Source organism: Dendrobates tinctorius, unplaced genomic scaffold (genome assembly GCF_039654945.1).
Source record: "Dendrobates tinctorius isolate UK_male_01 unplaced genomic scaffold, ASM3965494v1 ptg000084l, whole genome shotgun sequence".
NCBI classification, from domain to species: domain Eukaryota; kingdom Metazoa; phylum Chordata; class Amphibia; order Anura; family Dendrobatidae; genus Dendrobates; species Dendrobates tinctorius.
The window spans coordinates 39,587,893-39,609,921 of NW_027361752.1; the positions used below are offsets into that span (position 1 = coordinate 39,587,893).

General features: G+C 41.1%; 1 protein-coding gene across 2 annotated transcripts in view; it reads left to right on the top strand.

The window, feature by feature from the left end:
- SCAF4 (SR-related CTD associated factor 4) overlaps nt 1-18,557 on the top strand; it is a 141,902-nt gene extending 123,345 nt beyond the window's left edge. For both annotated transcript variants that reach the window (XM_073584554.1, XM_073584553.1), the window contains exon 20: nt 16,725-18,557. In XM_073584554.1, the coding sequence (XP_073440655.1) occupies nt 16,725-18,214 (1,490 nt within the window). In that variant the 3' untranslated portion in view covers nt 18,215-18,557. The remainder of the gene's footprint in view (nt 1-16,724) is intronic.
- The last annotated feature ends 3,472 nt before the right edge of the window (nt 18,558-22,029 follow it).

The following is a 22,029-nucleotide window of genomic DNA, read 5'->3' on the forward strand; positions in this document are numbered from 1 at the left end:
GATCTACTCCTGAAATGTCTGTTTATAGCAAATAATTGTGTTCGTTATATCAATTCTGGAGCATTTTCTGAATAATTGTGTTATGCCATTTCTGTTCCACTTAATTTAGGAATAATTGAAAGTGGAGGGTTACCAGATGAATGTGCCTGCATGCACAGCCTGACATGGTACAATGAGTGCTAAAAAAATGTAGGCTGTGTAGGTACACACCAGTTTGATAAAAAGTATGGTAACGACCAGTTTTGGGTTTAGGTCCCTTGTCGGAACCCCAGGCATAGTACAGGACACAGTTATGAAAAAGATGTGCGAGAATTGTTATATTACGAGTGCAATTATTTACTAAAGAGGTCTTTTATTTTATTTTTACTAGTTCGTCCTGGCCATGTTAAAAATCAGCTGGTAGTCACCCTCCCCCAGATCGGCTGCTCTGGTGATTGTGTATAGGCGGCAGCGATGATGTCGCTGAGCTCAGCTGTACTGTAGATGGCATGAGTTTTCTGATCCCATTTACGGCATTGCTGCTGCCTGTACACAATGACCAGAGCTGCAGAGCCAGAGAAGAGGAGTACCAGCTGATTTTATGGTGATTACCAGTGATCAGCGAGCGTGCTGGGATAAGGTGTTATCCGCCATGCTCGAGTGCTAACAGTCTTCGGCGTGCTCGAATAATATGTTTGAGTCCCCGCGGCTGCATGTCTAACAAACAAGAAATCCCTCCATGTATTGTGGCTGTCAACATGCAGCTGTGGGGACTCGAACATATCCTTCGAGCATGCAGAAGACACACCCGAGCATGGCGGATAACACCTTATCCCAGCACGTTCGCTCATTACTAGTCCCAGGACAATTTTTAGTAAAAAAAAAAAATTGAAAGGGGGAAGCCTCATATAGCGCAATACTTTTTCCATTCAAAAAGCTGTCAACGTCATGTAGCATAACACAAAATGAATTTATTTTAAGGGTTTTCGTGTTTTCACAGATTGACATTTTATAGGTTGGGCTGTATAAATGACAACACTAAATTTACTTTTTTTTTTAATAAATCCATGGCACTACACATACACTGCTTATATAGAAATACAGCTTCTCACAATAACTTGTGTTTTTAGTACATGATATATTTTCATTTAGCTGGTTTGGGTGTTACTGGAAGCCCCGAATAATAACACACAAGCTGCAGAATTATTCTTCTCATTGAACCATACGGTGATCTACACTTGGCAGAGTACCAGTTAGTACCGCGGTGCCACATTCAGACTGAACTGTACCCATCGTATGCAGTGAAACCGAAGACTATTTTCATATTACATTTGACCCCACATTCCAGACTGTTGGGGGCTTCTATTTTATTTATTTATATAGCACCATTGATTCCATGGTGCTGTACATGAGAAGGGGTTACATACAAATTACAGATATCACAGTAAACAAACTAACAATGACAGACTGATACAGAGGGGAGAGAGGACCCTGCCGTATCGGGCTTACATGCTACAGGATGGTGGGGAAGGAGACAGTAGGTTGGTGGGTTGCAGCAGTTCCGGTGTTGGTTGAGGTGATATCACCGGTAGTGGTGAGAGAGAGAAGGAGGTAGCGGGGTCATTGCAGGCTGTAGGCTTTCTGTCTGAAGCCCTGGAATATAGTATTCAGTTGGAACCGCCAACGAGTCTCCAGGTACTCGATCTGGCTTCTATTGTGGTGTCGGCAGCTTTCTATAAGGTGCACACAAAAAGCGTAGTAGACCATGGTTTAGTGTCTCCACCTATGTAGACCTAGTCCCAAGTGACTCGGCCACATATATATTTTTAAAGGCTCAGCTGGAGATTCAGTTTCTAGATTTCCACGGACTCCCACCTTTTGGGAAAATGGAGGAGGAGATTTTGCATGTACTCAAATGGTTGTCTCCGGAATTGAATACAGAAGTGGCCTGGCATTGCGCAGCTCTCATAGACTACAATGGAGAGCGCCACAAGGATATATGGATACCTTTCCATATAGTCTACTTTCTCTAGAGCCAAACATGGCTCCAGGCTTTTAGGTGCTCTCGTTATGGCTACACTGGACCATTCATATTTGCCTGTGCTACTCCTCTTTCATGTGGAATCCACATGTAAGCAAATTGGGTGCTGCACAGAATAGCGTCACAGGTTGGGCCCCCTGATCTAGAAGAAAGACAAGTACTCCAGGAATTGGGAACCTTCTAGGGCCATACGGCTGTTGCATGTGGAAGAACTTATCAAGGATTGATAATCCTGTGTAGGATATTGTGCTTTCTCTTTTTTTTTTTTTTCTCTTTTTGTTTGAGAATTTGACACCAGGTTTTTACTACCTTTTCTCAGCGCATCATGATGTAGGGGCAGAGACCCTGATTTCTGCAACAAATTTCGCTTACTGATCTGCATGCTGTCATTTTGATAAAATGACAGTTTAATCTGCAAGAAATCTAGCAGTGCTCTGACTGCTGAGCTCTCTAACCCAGCCCACACCACTGATTTTTTAACTTTCTGCCTATGCACACAAAGCTCCCAAGCAGTCATGGGGAAGGGGATATACAGTGTTCAGAAATGTGGAGTCACCTGACAGCATAGATGAAAAAAGTTTGTGGTCACTTTCCAAACAGAAATGGCTTGTAGTTCGGAGCAATAAAAAGCTTTTTTTTTGTTTGTTTTTGTTTCCAGAAAGCACATAAGTGCTAAATTACAGCAGCTTCCAAAAGCAGCAGAATAGTGTCATGTTAAAGTGGTCTTCCCATCTCCCAAGGTCCTATTCCAATATGTAGTAGGTGTAATGATGATATTAGCAAATACTTCCAATTAGAAATGTACAGTTCTCCTGATTCGCTATGTTGCTTACCTCTTGTGCAGGGCATTGTAGTAGCTTAGGTATCCATGGTTACGACCAGGGCTGTGGAGTCAGTAAGCCAAACCTCTGACTCCTGAAATTCCCCACTACTGAGCATGTCCATAAAGTGCAGCACAGATGCATCTTGGATAAAACCTGAGACCCTTAGATCAGGAACAGAACAGACATTTATAGGACATTTCAGAACTTTCCCAAATTTGTGAAAACATTTACATCACACCCTGCACTGAACGACTGAACCTAATTTATAGAATTTAAAAGTCGGTCCGTTTTGTATCAACTCTGCCAAAATGAACCACGATTCTGACTCCACAGCCTTGGCTATGACCACAAATATGAACTGTCACTATGTGACTGGTTGTCACCATGGATACGTAAGCTACTGAAATACCCTGCACATGGGGTAAGTGACATAACTAATCAGAAGAACTACACTACATTTCTAATTGGAGGTATTTGCTAATATTATTATACATACTAGGATCTTGGAGATGGGAATAATCGTTTAACTGAGGCATGGACATTACTGGACAGGAGCGGATTACAGGCATTTTACAAAGTGCCAGTGCCACCTCATCTGGATTATGCAGTTCAGTTTTGGGTACCAGTTCATAGAGTGGAGTCCAGAAAGTTAAAAAGAAAAAAAAAAACTACAAAGAGCTTCAAACAGAGGAGATGATCAATTTGTACAAGTACATAAATGACCCTCACCAAAAGCTTGGTAAAAAATTGTTTCATATAAACGCCCCACTCATCCCCAAAAGACAAGGGGGCACTCCCTCAATCTGTGGGGGGGGGGGGAGTTCAATCTCCGAAAAAGACAAGGCTTCTTTACCATAAACTGTTAATCCATGGAATAGTCTTTCTGGATGATCACAGCGGGAAATGTCGATAGCTTCAAAACGGACTAAGTTGCTAGTTTAGAAGAAAAGAAAATTAAGTATGCGAAATTATTATTTGAATGTTAATCCAGGCAATTGATACTCAGACTCGGGAGTGAAAAACTTGTTCATTTATGGCAGTCGAGATCATGCATTAGACGCTTTAATACAAAACATAGGGTCAGGGTCTGACTAATGGCGCCAACGTTCAGGTGTTGTTTCCTGCAACATTAGGAATTTAGAGTCTAAAAAAGCCCCAGTGCCCGGTGTGAAAATTGAAAGTTTTCTATTTCTTTTGTATATATATATATATATATATATATATATATATATATATATATATATATATATATATATATATATTTTACTTGTAACAGAAAAACTTGATTTAAACAATAGGTCATTTTCTTACAGCTTCTCTTTCATGAGAAACGTTTACCCCTAAGACGTTCGTTCAGCTAAGGGGAGATGTTTGAAGCGAACTATTAAGTAATCACATTTGAGATGCCCTCTGTTATGGGAAGGGTACAATTTGAGTCAGTTGTATGGCACGAAAACAAAATTCTTTTATCTACAGCTGGCTTCGTAGATCATGTGTAACAAATCAGAATGTATTGGTTGCTTGGTTCCATTCATGGTCCATGGAAGAAGGCATGGTTTCTGCTCCGACTAGGAAGAGATGAAGCATGCTGAGTTTTCTCGTGCATATTTCTAAAGGACTCGAATCTGTAATGTAATGCTTGTCTGTAATGGTCTGCCCCTGGTTTTTCCCGGTCATTATGGTATCATTGTCCTATTCTGAGTAGAATCTTCAGAAGTGTCAGTTTCCATCTACGTGTAAGAATTACACCAACCTCCCATCTGTGTGCCATTACATAACATGGAGCTGGAGAGCTTCCACCCCTCTTCCTAAACACCACCCACACCTGTTAGATCATTTTTGAGTCATGTTCATCCCTCTGGAGGTCAACATTTGGACATGGCAGTGGTAAGAATCGCAGGCCCTGTATTAGCAGAGTAGAGTTATTGGTAACTTGTAGATGGTTTTTATTCCCAGAGGTATTTGGATAAAAAAAAGTCAAAACCAAAATTTCACTGTTATGGACTAAGCGAGAAAAAAAAATGGCACAAATGGAAAAATAGATTGCACAACACTAGATCAACATTTTATATGTACGTATCCAACTAGCCCTACACAATGTGTAGTCAGTGTGTGAGTTCTGACAATTTGTAAGATTTTCCATAGCTGACAACACTAGCTTAAAGCCAACTACAATTTGTGTATTCTTGCTGTGCAGTGCCACAAATCTCTATCCCTTACGTTGATCTCTTGAAGGTCTTATTCAGGTAAGTTGATGGTAATAGTCACCCCAAATAATGGACGAGGCGCACATCAATGGTCGCTGTGCACTGAGCAAACAGCAAATGATAATTGGTTCGTTTATCATTGATCGCCATTTTTCTGATGACATATGATCGTTTATGGACAGTACATCCACTCATGTAAATTTGTAATGATATTCTCAAGACGATGGAAACAAAGACCTCCAAAAAATAAATGATTTATTACATATAAATGCAAGTCCAAAGGAATCACGATCAGCGCTTCTAAGTTGTAAGGATTGACAATGGGGCCCATAGATATAGCATGGCTACTCTAATCCTACATGTAAAAAGGTGATTATTATATTTCAATCTCAGAATGGGCAGCACAGAGAAGTTACAACTATAAATGTAATTTTTTTAATTTATTTTTTTTTTCTCGATCACATACTGCAGAGGAAAACTGCAACCGCCCTGTATTGTTGTCATTTCACTGTTATCTGCGCAATTTTGCAGAGATATGGACGTTTCACCTGCAAGACCGTGTACCCCCCATCGACGTGGCCTCATGGTATTGCAGGTGAAAGAGGTTTCCTTGAAAGATTGTGATTGTGCAGGGTAGAGAACGAAGCGATTGCCACTTGGGTTCTAATTTGGTTCTTTTGTGACTTTCAAGTGTAATTTAATGACCGGTAGTAAAAGGAGACAGTCTTTGTACATTTACGGCTTTCTTTTACTTTTGATATACAATTTTGTTAAGATACTGACATGCAACATATGTTTTTAATGCTGACAAAGTACGAATAAGTAATTGAATTAAGCCTGCAAGATCCATGCCTAAAAACAGGACTGGAGAAATTCAGTAGCCAGAGACAGAAAAGAATAGTAAAACCACTTCCATGGTTCTTGTTTTATGTCAATGTACTGTCTACATGGAAAGCTGCCAATCAGTGGTGTGGGCGGGGTTATACAGAGCTCAGCATTCTGAGCACCGCTATATCTGCAGCTGAAAAAGGATTCTATCAAAACTTACTGCCCCCAAATCATGCTGCTCTCAGATTGCATGGCAAAAACTTGCTGACAATTCAATATATATACGACATATAGGTCATGTATGTCCCTGCATTCCATGCAGGCTCTTGCGCTGAGACCGCATGTTTTCCTGCACATGCCAGTTGATTTCACCAGCTGACATGTGCCCCTAATAGCCACAGGTGGAATCTCTATACACCCGCAGCTGTTAACATATTAAATGCTGCTGTCAATCTCCCGACTGCAGCATTTAACATGGCCGCGCCATAAGCGCGTCACTAATCCTGCATATCCACGCCCATGTCACATGGCCAATGGGTTGTCAAGACAACCCGGGGTCTGCAGAAGACCCCTGTAGTTGTCATGGCCAATTTGCTATGGGAACCGCCCTATGGACGGTGCTCATAGCAGCTGATCATTTTAGCTACACACAGCACGGCTGAAGCCCTGCTACATGTAGCACAGGCAGTCAGATGATCGCAGCTTTTCCCGTTTTCCAGTACACGATATGGTAAAACCAATGGTGTCGTTCAAAAGTACAACTCGTCCAACAAAAAACAAGACCTCACATGTTGATCAAAAAATAAAAAAGTTATGGCTCTGGGAAGAAGGAGAGCAAAAAAGCGTAAAGCCAAAAACTGAAAACCCCAAGGTTGGGAAGGACTTAATTAGCGTTATATTCAATATTGTGATAACTGAACTATTTTAAAAGATAAGTGTGAGAAAGCTACCTACTGTTAATCAATTTTTTTTTTTGATATTTTTGCAGAAATGTGATAACATTTATATGAAAAATACTCTAAAATATTTATATTTTTATTCTGACCAGTTACCCTATTAAGTGGACGCTTTTTTTGTTCTGTATCATCACAGACAGGATTACAGTGAAAAATAATAAATACCTCTAGATTGATTACTCAGAATCCACAAAGCTCACCTCCTCCCTCTCCCTGCCCTGGTCACAGCTCATTCTTAGAAAGCTCTTTATACAAGTCCTGACTATTGCTGCCTATCAGCCAAGTAGCTGCTGTAAAGAACTTGATCCTGAAGTCCTCACTATGAATGTAACACCACCACTTCACCAGACCAGTGGTCGCACATGCTCACTGATGCTACATTTACCCAGGTGACTGTGAAACTACTATTCTTTTGTATCGGTGGAGACCCCAAGGTTAGTGGGGTTTATGGGACGATCCATTCAAGAGCTGGAACTGTTGTTTTTTTGTTTTGTTTTTTTGCCAGTTACTCTCACAATAGATTCAATTACTTATTTGTAGACAAAAACTCATTTATAACAAGAGTATGTGTATAAGGGCGCAGTCAGACGGACGTATAACTCTGACGGCAGTGCACGGAGTGGCTGGTAGGTCTCCAGACCCGAGCATGGCAGCTACATAGAAATACATGAAGCTGTCACGCTCGGGTCAGGAGAGCCGCCAGCCAGTTGGTCCACTGCAGTACAATTTATACAACCATCTGACTGCGCCCTATGGCTTCACGGTCCATGTATGGGGTCTCCTAATCCCAGCTAACAATCGATTACGTTGGAGGCTGATCGTTTGCATCAGGAGACGCACAGCCGGTCCAAAAAATATGTGATTAGGATACAGTGAAATTCGGATGTGTGGAGCTGGCGGAACGTTCACATTTGGTGTTCCTTTCCCCTTGTATAACATTACGACTTACAAACAGATGATCCAGTGTCAATTTCTTACGACTGTGTGAAATGAAAACCATTGGGTAATCACGCTGTGTCACATGGATCAGACAACCCTGGGCAGATGAATAAAATATTTGTTCCCAGCACAAATACTGTGTCTAGTGCAAACTACACGCCGCTCTGCCGCTTAACTAGATTCAAGAAATAATTATGCTACATCTATCTGTAAAGACCTTGTATTCACATCTAAGCCCTGTTTCACACTTCCGTTTTTTCAAATCCGTCAAAATCCGTTGGTTTCCGTAAAAAAACGGATCCGCCATTTTTTTGCAGGATCCGTTTTTTTTGTCCCATAGACTTCCATTAGTGGTTACCGCGGATCCGTCAAAAAAACGGATCCGTTTTTTTAAAAACGGATCCGTTTGCATCAGTTTCCGTCAAAAAACGGAAACGGATCCGTTTGGCGGACACAAAAACGGAAGTGTGAAACAGGCCTAACGCACACACTAAAGGAGCCAGGAACATAAGGAAACTTGGGCAATTTTTTCATTTTGATCAGTTGTTTTTTGTTTGTTTTTTTAACACAACCCCGTTCTTTCAACACCCATAACTGTTTTTTTTTTTACCCCTCTTCCTCCAAGACCCACATTTTGCTTTTACTCTTCTTACACCATGAGCCATAACTTTTTTTTTTTACCCCCCTTCTTCCAAGAGGCATAACTTTCCCCCCACCCCTCCTTCCAAGAGGCATAACTTTTTTTAACCCATCTTCCGCCAAGAGACCTTTTTTATTTTAATCCCTCCCCCTTCTTTACATCGACATTAGCCAAAAAATTAGGAAAAAAAAACAATGGATAATCAAAAAGTACTTCTTGCGATCACCATGACTAACAATAAGGGATGAGAGAATAGCTTTGGATAAGTCCTTATTCGAATAGCTATAGCGCTTCCCGAATAGCAGCCTCAGGAACTCAGATACCCGGAGCGCTCTCGATAATCAGCAGCTCGGCGCCGCAGCTGCATGTATCGCGGCTGTGTGACAATCACAACAAACATGCTCTCCATGCGTGTGTTGTGACTGTCACGCAGCAATTTCATTTCAGATAAGCTCTTCGAAGCTATTTGATCAACCCTACTAACAATCCGAGCTGTAAAACTATCTCATTATTTACCATCTACAATAAAGGCAGCCATATTAAAAAAAATACTTTTGTGCTCTTACCGTCACCCAAATATGGAATTAAAAAAAAAGTCAAGAAGTAATATGTGGCCAACGAAACACAAGCTATCCCAACCATAATTTCGACAATCGAAGAATTTGGACATCTTACTGGTTTTAAAATAAATTATAATAAGTCAGAAGCATTAGCGATATTCAGGGCGGGCAGAATAACAGAGCTGGTTTCCCTTTCAGTGGAACAGTGAGTCTATTGGATATCTAGGCATTAGACTCCCAGCAGATCCACATAAATTGTATTGCCTTAATTATAGACCCATTATTAATAAGGTTACTAGTCTCAACTCCTGGAAACATTTCATCTTGTCTTTCACCGGGAAATGTCACTTAATTAAAATAATTTTTCCTAAATTTATTATATTTATTTCAAATATTTCCACTTCTATTATCCAAATCAGACATTAACCTATTGAATAGGACACTTTGACAGTTTATATGGGGAATGGGGGCCGTTCACGCATTGGGTTATGTAAGTTACAACTTCCAAGATCTGAGGGGGGCATTAACTTCCCTGATATTGCTAGATATAACTTAGCAACTAACTTGCGATATGTAATAGACTGGATGCGGGGAACATCCCACTTCACCAATACTCACCCAGAGGGGCAGATTTATCCAAATATATCTTTAATGGCTTTGTTACATCTGACTAATGAACTCCCTGATGAAATTAGAGATCATCCGATACTTTGGCAAACTATTTTGTCCTGGAGAAGAGGAAGGGAATTGTGTAATTTGGGAGGTAGATTGTCACCATTCCAGCCTTTTCTAGGTAACCCACTATTTTTGAAAGGTAAACCACCTAAAATCTATGAAATTATGGCACAACAAAAGTGTGTTTTGGGGGTGGATCTATTAGACTATAGTTTCTCTGCAATCACTTTTGACGAGGCGGTATCCGGAGGACGACCGTTCTTATTCCTGCAGGCACGTAGTCTGATTCTTGGGTTTGTGGCTAACAGAGAGAATAGGTGCTAAATTGGACACTCTTCTCAGAACGGGTATGTCTCATTTGGTGTCACCTAGCACCATTTATTCCACTCTGCGAAAGGAACAGTCTTGGGATGCTAAAACCTCGGGTTCGGCGAGATGGATAAAGGATATGGAGGGATTGGATGTTGGAGATATATTAGAAGCTACTGAGACACAAAGGAAAGTTATTCCATATAATAGTTATACTGATGGCCATATTATTATTACATAGAGCTTATATTACCCCGTACGTCCAATCCAGAATGTCTCCTACAAATTCTTATCAGTGTTAAATGTGGTTTACATAATACTGACATCTATCATCATATGTGGGGTTGCCCCAAAATTCAAAAGTTATGGCATGATGTTCACTCTGAGTTACAACAATTGAGTGGTTTTGAGTTCCCTCTTACCCCGCAATGGGCTATTTTTAATATTCTAGAGGAGACCCCAAGAGTATTACCAAAGCACACCAAGGCCATGTTAGTGATTTGGGCCTCAGCAGTAAGAAAAAGCGTATTACATCAATGGTTAAACTCAAATGTTCTGTCGAAATCATTAATATTGACAAAAATTCATTTTCTGTTTAAAATGGACTGGTTGGAAACCTTGACTAACAAAGAAAAGTTAACAGAGAAGTTTTTCACTAGATGGTCGTGTCTTATTCCCTCCTTGGATACAGAGTCTAGGAACAGACTTAGGAAACAATTCGAGAGCACCAGATGGTACTTGCTACAAAGCATTGGAGGACACGCACCAATTTAAGGAACCTTTTTAAATGATGACATTTGCAGGCGGGGGTGGGATTATGGATTAATGTCATGAACATACTGTAATTGTTTGTACCCCTTTTCCTTGTTAAATTAATAAAAACAGTTTAAAATAAAAAAGTAATATGTAACCCATGGTGATACCACTGAAATACTAATGCATTCTTTAAAAAGACAAAAAACTCCCGTGACTTGGAAAAAACTTACTGCTCCCACAATATGACCATACAAATACAAGTATTGTACTTTTCTGTTGAGCAAAAGTAGTAAAATTGAAAAACCTATAAATTTGAAATTGCCTGAATTGTGCTAACCTGTAAAGTTCTGTAACTTGTAACAAAAGTTGGGATAAGTGACAATGGTTTATATTTACAAATAACCTTTATAAGGATATCACTGTACCGGCCTCCGTCAACTCTGAGGTCAATATCAGAAAATTACAATTTGCTTTACTTTTATTCAAGTCTAGTTATGGAATCCTGATAAGGATACTGGGAATTAACACAGAATCTTGAGATTTCAGGCTTGTTACTTGCCCCAGAAAACTAAGATGTGTTCAGTGTTGATCAGAAAAGTTCCTGGAGTCATCCTGTGGAGCGGATTGTTTGGAACTGGAGATCTATTCATACACAAATTATTTAAGAGCTGCCATTGTTCTAAGCGTAACTTTAGAAAAAAAAAAATTTATTTTAGGTTTTTTATGAAAGCAATAAAATCAGTCAGATGAATCATGAGCAGATTAAAGCGCACAGGCCCCCTGCATTGCAGACACTTTTGTTTTAATCTGAAAGTCTACCATGAAAGTCTGAACTCACTCAATCCCTTCTATGTGGGAGACAAATCTGTTCAACCAAACGTGCATTTACACAATTGCTGGTTATTTAATATCCTGTTTACACAGGCCGAGCCGGCTTCAGACGTGCACTGAACATTCTGTAATTGATCTGCTGTTCTCGGTACACACAGGACCGTACGTTGCTGCAAAAGATGACCTCATGAAAGATCATTTCACCCAAAGAATTAGTGTTTTGCTCATTCATCAGCTGTTCGGCAGCCTGTTTCGACTGTATGATTATGAAGCAAGTGTTCCTAGGGGAGGTCGTTCACCAAAGTACAGCAGTGTAAATAAGGGAAGATGCCCTCCTCAACCAATGAGATGTTTAGAGATCATCTTTGAAATGGGGTTACTAGTTCTCTATGCATTTATGAACTTTTTTGCAAGGATTTCTGGAGTATTTAGCTTCTAGGTTTATAAATATGATAGGAAAGCCTTATATTGGCCAAAAAGATGTCCGGTACTTGTTCGCTTGTCCAATATTTGTTCTCGCTAGCCCAAGAACACATGAAATTGAAGCAGCTTATTTAGTCCAAGGACAAAGAATTGGGCATAACTAACATAGACAATCATGCGTTATCTCATTGTCGGGACTTTCTGATGGCCTTCATATACTTCAGATTTTTGGCCAATGCATCAACTTACAGTTGTGGCCAAAGGTATTGACACCCCTGCAATTCTGTCAGATAATACTCAGTTTCTTCCTGAAAATGATTGCAAACACAAATTCTTTGGTATTATTATCTTCATTTAATTTGTCTTAAATGACAAAGCCAAATTGGATATAATTCCACACCAAACATAAAAAAGAGGGTGGACAAAAGTATTGGCACTGTTCAAAAAATCATGTGATGCTTCTCTAATTTGTGTAATTAACAGCACCTGTAACTTACCTGTGGCACCTAACAAGTGTTGGCAATAACTAAATCACACTTGCAGCCAGTTGACATGGATTAAAGTTGACTCAACCTCTGTCCTGTGTCCTTGTGTGTACCACATTGAGCATGGAGAAAAGAAGACCAAAGAACTGAGGACTTGAGAAACCAAATTGTGAGGAAGCATGAGCAATCTCAAGGCTACAAGTCCATCTCCAAAGACCTGAATGTTCCTGTGTCTACCGTGCGCAGTGTCATAAAGAAGTTTCAAGCCCATGGCACTGTGGCTAACCTCCCTAGATGTGGACGGAAAAGAAAAATTGACAAGAGATTTCAACGCAAGATTGTGCGGATGTTGGATAAAGAACCTCGACTAACATCCAAACAAGTTCAAGCTGCCCTGCAGTCCGAGGGTACAACAGTGTCAACCCGTACTATCCGTCGGCGTCTGAATGAAAAGGGACTGTATGGTAGGAGACCCAGGAAGACCACTTCTTACCCCGAGACATAAAAAAGCCAGGCTGGAGTTTGCCAAAACTTAGCTGAAAAAGCCTAAAACGTTTTGGAAGAATGTTCTCTGGTCAGATGAGACAAAAGTAGAGCTTTTTGGGCAAAGGCATCAACATAGAGTTTACAGGAGAAAAAAGGCATTCAAAGAAAAAAAACACGGTCCCTACAGTCAAACACGGCGGAGGTTCCCTGATGTTTTGGGGTTGCTTTGCTGGCACTGGACTGCTTGACCGTGTGCATGGCATTATGAAGTCTGAAGACTGCCAACAAATTTTGCAGCATAATGTAGGGCCCAGTGTGAGAAAGCTGGGTCTCCCTCAGAGGTCATGGGTCTTCCAGTAGGACAATGACCCAAAATACACTTCAAAAAGCACTAGAAAATGGTTTGAGAGAAAGCACTGAAGACTTCTGAGGTGGCCAGCAATGAGTCCAGACCTGAATCCCATAGAACACCTGTGGAGAGATCTAAAAATGGCAGTTTGGAGAAGGCACCCTTCAAATATCAGGGACCTGGAGCAGTTTGCCAAAGAAGAATGGTCTAAAATTCCAGCAGAGCATTGTAAGAAACTCACTGATGGTTACCGGAAGCGGTTGGTCGCAGTTATTTTGGCTAAAGGTTGTGCAACCAAGTATTAGGCTGGGGGTGCCAATACTTTTGTCTGGCCCATTTTTGGAGTTGTGTGTGAAATGATCAATGTTTTGCTTTTTGCTTCATTCTCTTTTGTGTTTTTTCATTTAAGACAAATTAAATGAAGATAATAATACCAAAGAATTTGTGTTTGCAATCATTTTCAGGAAGAAACTGAGTGTTATCTGACAGAACTGCAGGGGTGTCAATACTTTTGGCCACAACTGTAATTCTATTGTTTAGCTTTAACGAGGCTTCCCTGAGGAAGCCATGTAATGTGAAACAGCTTCAGGCTATGTGATTGAATGGTCTAAAATATGGATGAGACAGTCTTGCTCTTTTTGGCTATATATCATGTTAAGTAAAATGGACATGTAAATTGTAGTTATATTCCTGGTTTTATACATCGTACCTTTTTTATTATTATTTTGTGAGCCCATAATTGATGGCCCTTTTGGTTCCCTTCTGATTTTATGTAATTTGGTCTGTCTTTGACTACAATTACAGTGGGGAAAAAAAGTATTTAGTCAGTCAGCAATAGTGCAAGTTCCACCACTTAAAAAGATGAGAGGCGTCTGTAATTTACATCATATGTAGACCTCAACTATGGGAGACAAACTGAGAAAAAAAAATCCAGAAAATCACAGTTTTTTTTTCATTTTATTTGCATATTATGATGGAAAATAAGTATTTGGTCAGAAACAAGCAATCAAGATTTCTGGCTCTCACAGACCTGTAACTTCTTCTTTAAGAGTCTCCTCTTTCTTCCACTCATTACCTGTAGTAATGGCACCTGTTTAAACTTGTTATCAGTATAAAAAGACACCTGTGCACACCCTCAAACAGTCTGACTCCAAACTCCACTATGGTGAAGACCAAAGAGCTGTCAAAGGACACCAGAAACAAAATTGTAGCCCTGCACCAGGCTGGGAAGACTGAATCTGCAATAGCCAACCGGCTTGGAGTGAAGAAATCAACTGTGGGAGCAATAATTAGAAAATGGAAGACATACAAGACCACTGATAATCTCCCTCGATCTGGTGCTCCACGCAAAATCCAACCCCGTGGGGTCAGAATGATCACAAGAACGGTGAGCAAAAATCCCAGAACCACGCGGGGGGACCTAGTGAATGAACTGCAGAGAGCTGGGACCAATGTAACAAGGCCTACCATAAGTAACACACTACGCCACCATGCACTCAGATCCTGCAGTGCCAGACGTGTCCCACTGCTTAAGCCTGTACATGTCCGGGCCCGTCTGAAGTTTGCTAGAGAGCATTTGGATGATCCAGAGGAGTTTTGGGAGAATGTCCTATGGTCTGATGAAACCAAACTGGAACTGTTTGGTAGAAACACAACTTGTCGTGTTTGGAGGAAAAAGAATACTGAGTTGCATCCATCAAACACCATACCTACTGTAAAGCATGGTGGTGGAAACATCATGCTTTGGGGCTGTTTCTCTGCAAAGGGGCCAGGACGACTGATCCGGGTACATGAAAGAATGAATGGGGCCATGTATCGTGAGATTTTGAGTGCAAACCTCCTTCCATCAGCAAGGGCATTGAAGATGAAACATGGCTGGGTCTTTCAACATGACAATGATCCAAAGCACACCGCCAGGGCAACGAAGGAGTGGCTTCGTAAGAAGCATTTCAAGGTCCTGGAGTGGCCTAGCCAGTCTCCAGATCTCAACCCTATAGAAAACCTTTGGAGGGAGTTGAAAGTCTGTGTTGCCAAGCGAAAAGCCAAAAACATCACTGCTCTAGAGGAGATCTGCATGGAGGAAAGGGCCAACATACCAACAACAGTGTGTGGCAACCTTGTGAAGACTTACAGAAAACGTTTGACCTCTGTCATTGCCAAAAAAGGATATATCACAAAGTATTGAGATGAAATTTTGTTTCTGACCAAATACTTATTTTCCACCATAATATGCAAATAAAATGAAAAAAAAAAAAACAATGTGATTTTCTGGATTTTTTTTTCTCAGTTTGTCTCCCATAGTTGAGGTCTACCTATGATGTAAATTACAGACGCCTCTCATCTTTTTAAGTGGTGGAACTTGCACTATTGCTGACTGACTAAATACTTTTTTTCCCCACTGTATATGTGGAACTTTACTTTTTATAGGTAACATCTACTAAGCAGATATTCATGTTTCTCCTGTATCAATTACTCAGTTTTGTCTTCTTGCGTAATGGTGATTAAATATTGTTTGAGCCTTGGACAATGATTTGATTGTAATACGTGGGTCACTATGTGAGTTTTTTTCACGGTAGAGCTCCTTTGCTTGTCATGTGCGATTGGGTCTCTTTTTGGCTTTAACAATCTTCATGCCATAATCTTCATCTATATAATTTATAGAAATGTAACTTTGTAAATACTCTATAATTGTAGCAGAACTTTGTAATTCTACACCAGAGCTGCATTCACTCCTAACTACTTGGCACTATTCCCATAATTCAGTAAGAGCGTTCTCCCTCTTAATGAGGTCACTTTACTATTCCTAATGGAAACCCTACACTTCTACTAGCAAGATCTGCCGATATCGAACCAATATGGAATATTGGGAGGATTTCCATTATGATGCTTGTCCAATTGTGAATGCAGCTTTCTGCTTAAATATAAGTGGTAAATCAGGATCCGTAGCAGACCGATATTATAATGTATTTGCAAAGTAACCCAATTTGTCATGTAGCAAAGACAGGAAAGTTTCCATTTTGCGGTGGTGGTGGCGGTACACCAGCCTAGGCAATATGACAGTCTGACCAACCGAACTTCATCTAAGGTTACAAAAATATCTGACAATGTGCCATACTTGAGATAGGATGGTCTTACTTGTAAACGTTGAACAATATGGCACAGCATCACGTTCTGGTATTTGCACTGTCTCATAATTAAGTTATTGATTGAATTGTTAGGTTAGGATAACATTCAGATGAAATTTTTGATCAAATTTTTTCAGCATTTGTCTGGGTTTTGCAGTGGGTTTTTTCAGCTTTCTATTGTTCATTTATCTTACAAATTTCCTTATCAGCCAAGATATAACTATAGCGCTATTACCCAAAGGAATGCATTTTACTATTGTCAAAAATAGTTTTTAAATTTTCCAATAATGGTCTTTTTTTTTTTATTGCAGGTGCTTCACAGAGTGAACCTCCACAGGAACCCCAGAGAGTTACTACACCAGGCATGAACCAGGGTCCTCCTGGTCCACCCCAAGGGCCTCCTGGTCCACCCCAAGGGCCACACCACGGGCCTCCCGGGCCACCCCAAGGGCCTCCTGGTCCACCTCCCGGGTCACATCAAGGGCCTCCTGGGCCACATCAAGGGCCTCCCGGGCCACATCAAGGGCCTCCCGGGCCACACCAAGGGCCTCCAGGGCCGCACCAAGGGCCTCCAGGGCTGCACCAAGGGCCTCCCGGGCCACACCAAGGGCCTCCAAACCCATCCCAAGGTCCACCACAGGGACCTCCACAAAGTACTTCAGGTGTATCACAAGGATCATCCCAAGGTTCCCCAATTCAGTCCCAGGCTCCTCAAACTGGTCCACCCCAGGGTCCTTCGACAGGGCCTCCACCCGGACCTGTATTACACAGTCCATCAACAGGTCTTCTGGGAGCTAGACCAGGGCTTATACCACTACAAAGGCCACCTGGAGTACCAACACACCACATGCAAAGATTTCCTGGAATGCCAAGACCAGGGATGCCTCACATGGCTCAAAGAGGTCCTCCTCTTGGGCAGGGTGGTTTTGGAATGCCACCACCACATGGGATGAGAGGTCCTTTCCCACCTCCAGGACACTTTGGAAGGCAGGGAGGACGTGGGGGGCCAGAAGAAGGCAGGCCATTTAGAAATGATAGACGTGGATTTAATCCTGACAGACATGGGTTTCATCCTGATAGAGGCGAGAGGCATGGATTTAATCCTGATAGAAATGAAAGAATTAGATTTCAGCCAGAGGCTGAGGATGGATTTGATCCTGAGATGGAGGAGGGCCCTGGGTTTAATCCAGATATGGATGAGGATCAAGTTTTCAATCCTGAAATAGAAGAAGAGAGGGAGTTCCAGCCAGACAGACCAGGGTTTAACCCCGATAGGCAGGGTTTCCATCCCGACAGGTCAGGTTTTCATCCCGAACGACAAGGCTTTAATCCAGAGCGACCAGGTTTCCATTCAGATAGAAATGACCGTCCAGATAGAAATGAGCGTCCAGGATTTCATCCTGACAGAGAAAGAGAGAGATTTGGTAGAAGGCCATTTGGGAACCGTAATGAGGAACGAGAACATTTTGGTAGCCGATTTGATGATCGGGATCATGAGCGACCAGGACGTGGTAGAAGAAACTGGGGCAGAGGAAGTCCTGATCGTGATAGACATAGGGAAAGTGAGGAGAGAAATAGATGGCCAGCAGGCCGTGAACGGAGTGAGCCCAGAAGAGTACTACTTGATTTCCCTGACGGTCGAAAGCCAAGTATAAATGAAAACCATGAGCCTGTAAAGGTTAAACTTGAAAATCCAGAGAAAAAGAAAGATGAACCTAAAGAGCAGAAACCTACTGAGGAGAAGCCCTCTACTACACCGCCATCATCTGATCCAGCAAAAAAGGAATCTGGATCGACATAAGCTGCACGCTAGGACTTATCTAGGGGTGTGGGGGATACATTTTGTTGTGTAGAGCTTCACAGTTGTACAATATGCTGTAAAATATTTGCTTCTGCTGTATCCTATCCTGTAATAGTTTCTCGAGAACTGTAAACTAATTGGCTTTCCTTCTACTTAAATAGTTACGAAAAACTCCAACATATGTTATTAAAAAAATCAAGCCTCCTAAGTTTTGCTGAAACTTTTTAAATATCATCTTTAAAAAGTTTACAGATTTTTTTTTTTTTATTTTAATGGGAGAAGCACCTATTAGCCCCTGAAAACATTAGGGTGTGTTTTTAATAAACTATATTTTCGTAACAAATTTTGTGTGATTCTTAGATTTGGATAGAGAGAAAGAACTAGCGTTATTCTATAGGACAAAAAGACCACCTTTACCAACACTGTAACTAAAGTCTGGTCTTGCTTTCAACCTTTCAGTTCACAGGTGTTTTTTTTCCTTTTGGCTACATATTTAATTTTGGAATAAAAGAATTCAAGCCAAAGACTGATTTGAACCTGATGGGTAGGGTTTGATTAGGAAATGGCAAAGCTTTATTCCAGAAAGACCATTTTTCAATTCAGTTAGACATGATCGTCCAGAATTTCTTCCTAATGCAAAAGAGAGAAGTTTGGTAGGACGTCACTTGGGAACCGCAAGGAGGATGAATGAGAACATTTTGGTAGCATATTTAACCCCTTTCCTACATTAGACATACTATTCCGTCCATGTGACCTGGGACTTAATTCCCAAGGACAGAATAGTACGTCATAGCGATCAGGGGCGCCCCCCATGGGGAGCGCCGCTGATCGCGGCCGGGTGTCGGCTTCTTATCACAGCTGACACCCGGCACTGTCAGGGGCGGTCACGGACCGGCCCCGGCACGTTATCCCCTGGCACACCGCGATCAAACATCGCGGTGTAGCGGGGGAAAGGGAGAGAAGCGCAGGGAGGGGGCTCCCTCCGTGCTTCCCTGAGACCCCTGGAGCAGTGCGATGTGCAGCGCTGCTGCGGGGGCCTCCTTCCCTGCAGGTCACCGGATCCAATATGGCGGCGGGGGCCTGCAGGGAGCTGGCTTCCTCACTGCCAGCTGAGCGCAGGCATAAGGAAGTCTGTGCAGCGCCTGTGTCAGATCGCATAACATGACAGTTATGTCCCCCCTGGGACAGTGTAGTAAAGTTAAAAAAAAAAAAAAAGTGTAAAAATCGCTAAATAAATTAAAAAAAATATTCCCTAATAAATTAATTTTTTGAAAATAAAAAAAACCAAAACAATAAAAGAAAACATATTGGTATCGCCGCGTCCGTAACGACCCACCCTATAAAACTGTCCCACTAGTTAACCCCTTTATTGAACCCCTTAAAAAATAAACGAATCAGAAAACAATGCTTTATCATCATACCGCCGAACAAAAAGGTGCAATAACGCGCGATCAAAAAGATATAAATAACCATGGTACCGCTGAAAACGAGCCGCCACACAGCATCATCAGCGAGAAAAAAAAAAGATAGCTCGCAGAATAAAGCGATGCAAAAATAAATTATTTTTTATATAAAATTGTTTTCATTGCATAAAAGCGCCAAAACATAAATAAAAAAACGACATAAATGAGGTATCGCTGTAACCGTACTGACCCGAAGAATAAAACCGCTTTATCAATTTTACCACACGCGGAACGGTGTAAACGCACCCCCCAAAAGAAATTCATGAAACTCTGGTTTTTGTTCATTCTGCGTCCCAAAAATCGGAATAAAAAGCGATCAAAAAAGTCACGTGCCCGAATATGGTACCAATAAAAACGTCAACTCGTCCCGCAAAAAATAAGACCTCACATGACTCGGTGGGTCAAAATATGGAAAAATTATAGCTCTCAGAATGTGGTGATGCAAAAACTATTTTTACAATAAAGAGAGTTTTAGTGTGTGACAGCTGCCAAACATAAAAACCGCCATAAATAGTAAATCAAACCCCCCGTTATCACCCCCTTAGTTAGGGAAAAATAATATTAAAAAAATGTATTTATTTCCATTTTCCCATTAGGGTTAGGGGTGTGTTGGGGTTAGGGTTGGAGTTAGATCCCCAAGGTTTCCACTGTTTTGGCATATCAGGGGCTTTCCAAACACGACATGGCATCCGATCTCAATTCCAGCCAAAAAAGTCAAGTGGTGCTGCTTCCCTTCCGAGCTCTGCCATGCGCCCAAATAGTGGTTTACCCCCACATATTGGGTATCAGTGTACTCAGGACAAATTGCACAATAACTTTTGGGGTCCTGTTACACTTGGGAAAATAAAATTCGGGGGTGAAAAGATCATTTTTGTGGAAAAAAATATGATTTTTTTAATTGTTCGGCTGTACGATATAAACTTCTATGAAGCCCTTGGGGGTTCAAAGTGCTCACCACATATCTACATAATTTCCTTGGGGGGTCTAGTTTCCAAAATGGGGTCACTTGTGGGGGGTTTCCACTGTTTAGGCACATCAGGAGCTCTCCAAACGTGACATGGCATCGGATCTGAATTCCAGCCAATTTTGCAGTGAAAAGGTCAAACGGCGCTCCTTCCCTTTTGAGCTCTGCCATGCGCCCAAACAGTGGTTCCCCCCCCCCCCCACATATCAGGTATCAGCATACTCAGGACAAATTGCACAATAACTTTTGCAGTCCAATTTCTCCTGTTACCCTTGGTAAAATGAAAAAATTGAACTTGAAGTAATTTTTTTTGTGAAAAAAAGGTTCATTTTTTTAAGCATTCAAAAAATTCCTGTGAAGCATCTGAAGGGTTAATAAACTTCTTGAATGTGGTTTTGAGCACCTTGAGGGTGCAGTTTTTAGAATGGTGTCACTTTTGGGTCACTTTTGGGTATTTTCTATCATATAGACCCCTCACAGTGACTTCAAATGTGATGTGGTCCCTAAAAAAAATGGTGGTGTAAAAATGAGAAATCGCTGGTCAACTTTTAACCTTATAACTTCCTAACAAAAAAAAAATTGCTTCCAAAATTGTGCTGATGTAAAGTAAACGTGGAAAATGTTACTTATTAAGTATTTTGTGTAACATAACTCTGGCTTAAGGGCATAAAAATTCAAAGTTTGAAAATTGCAAAATTTTCAAAATTTTCGCCATATTTCTGTTTTTTTCATAAATAAACGCAAGTTATAGCGAAGAAATTTTACTACTAAAGTGAAGTACAATACGTCACGAGAAAACAGGCTCAGAATCGCCTAGATCCATTGAAGCGCTCGAGTTATTACCTCATAAAGGGACAGTGGTCAGAATTGTAAAAATTGGCCCGGGAGTTAACGTGCAAACCACCCTTGATAGTAAGGGGGTAAAACGGTTGAAAACCTTATGGATTTGCTTTTAATAAGCTATTTTCATGCCAAGTTTTGTGAGATTGTTAGTTTTGGGTAAAAAAAAAATAGTAGCTTTTACCTAAAATACAAAAATGTTAGGTATTGTATAGTGCTGAGTGAACGTGCTGGGATAAGGCGTTATATGAGTATGCTTGGGTGCTAACAGAGTGTCTTCGGCGTGCTGGAAAAATATGTTCGAGTCCCTGCGGCTGCATGTCTCGCGGCTGTTCCAACAGTCGAAACATGCCTAACAAACAGACAATCCCTGCATGTGTTGTTTAAATCTCCCCCTTTTTGCCCCATTCAAAATAAAACCATTAAAAAAAATCACACATACACATATTTGGTATCGTCGCGTTCAGAATTGCCCGATCTATCAATGAAAAAAAGGATTAGTCCGATTGCTAAACGGCGCAGTTGGTAAAAAAAATTGAAATGCCAGA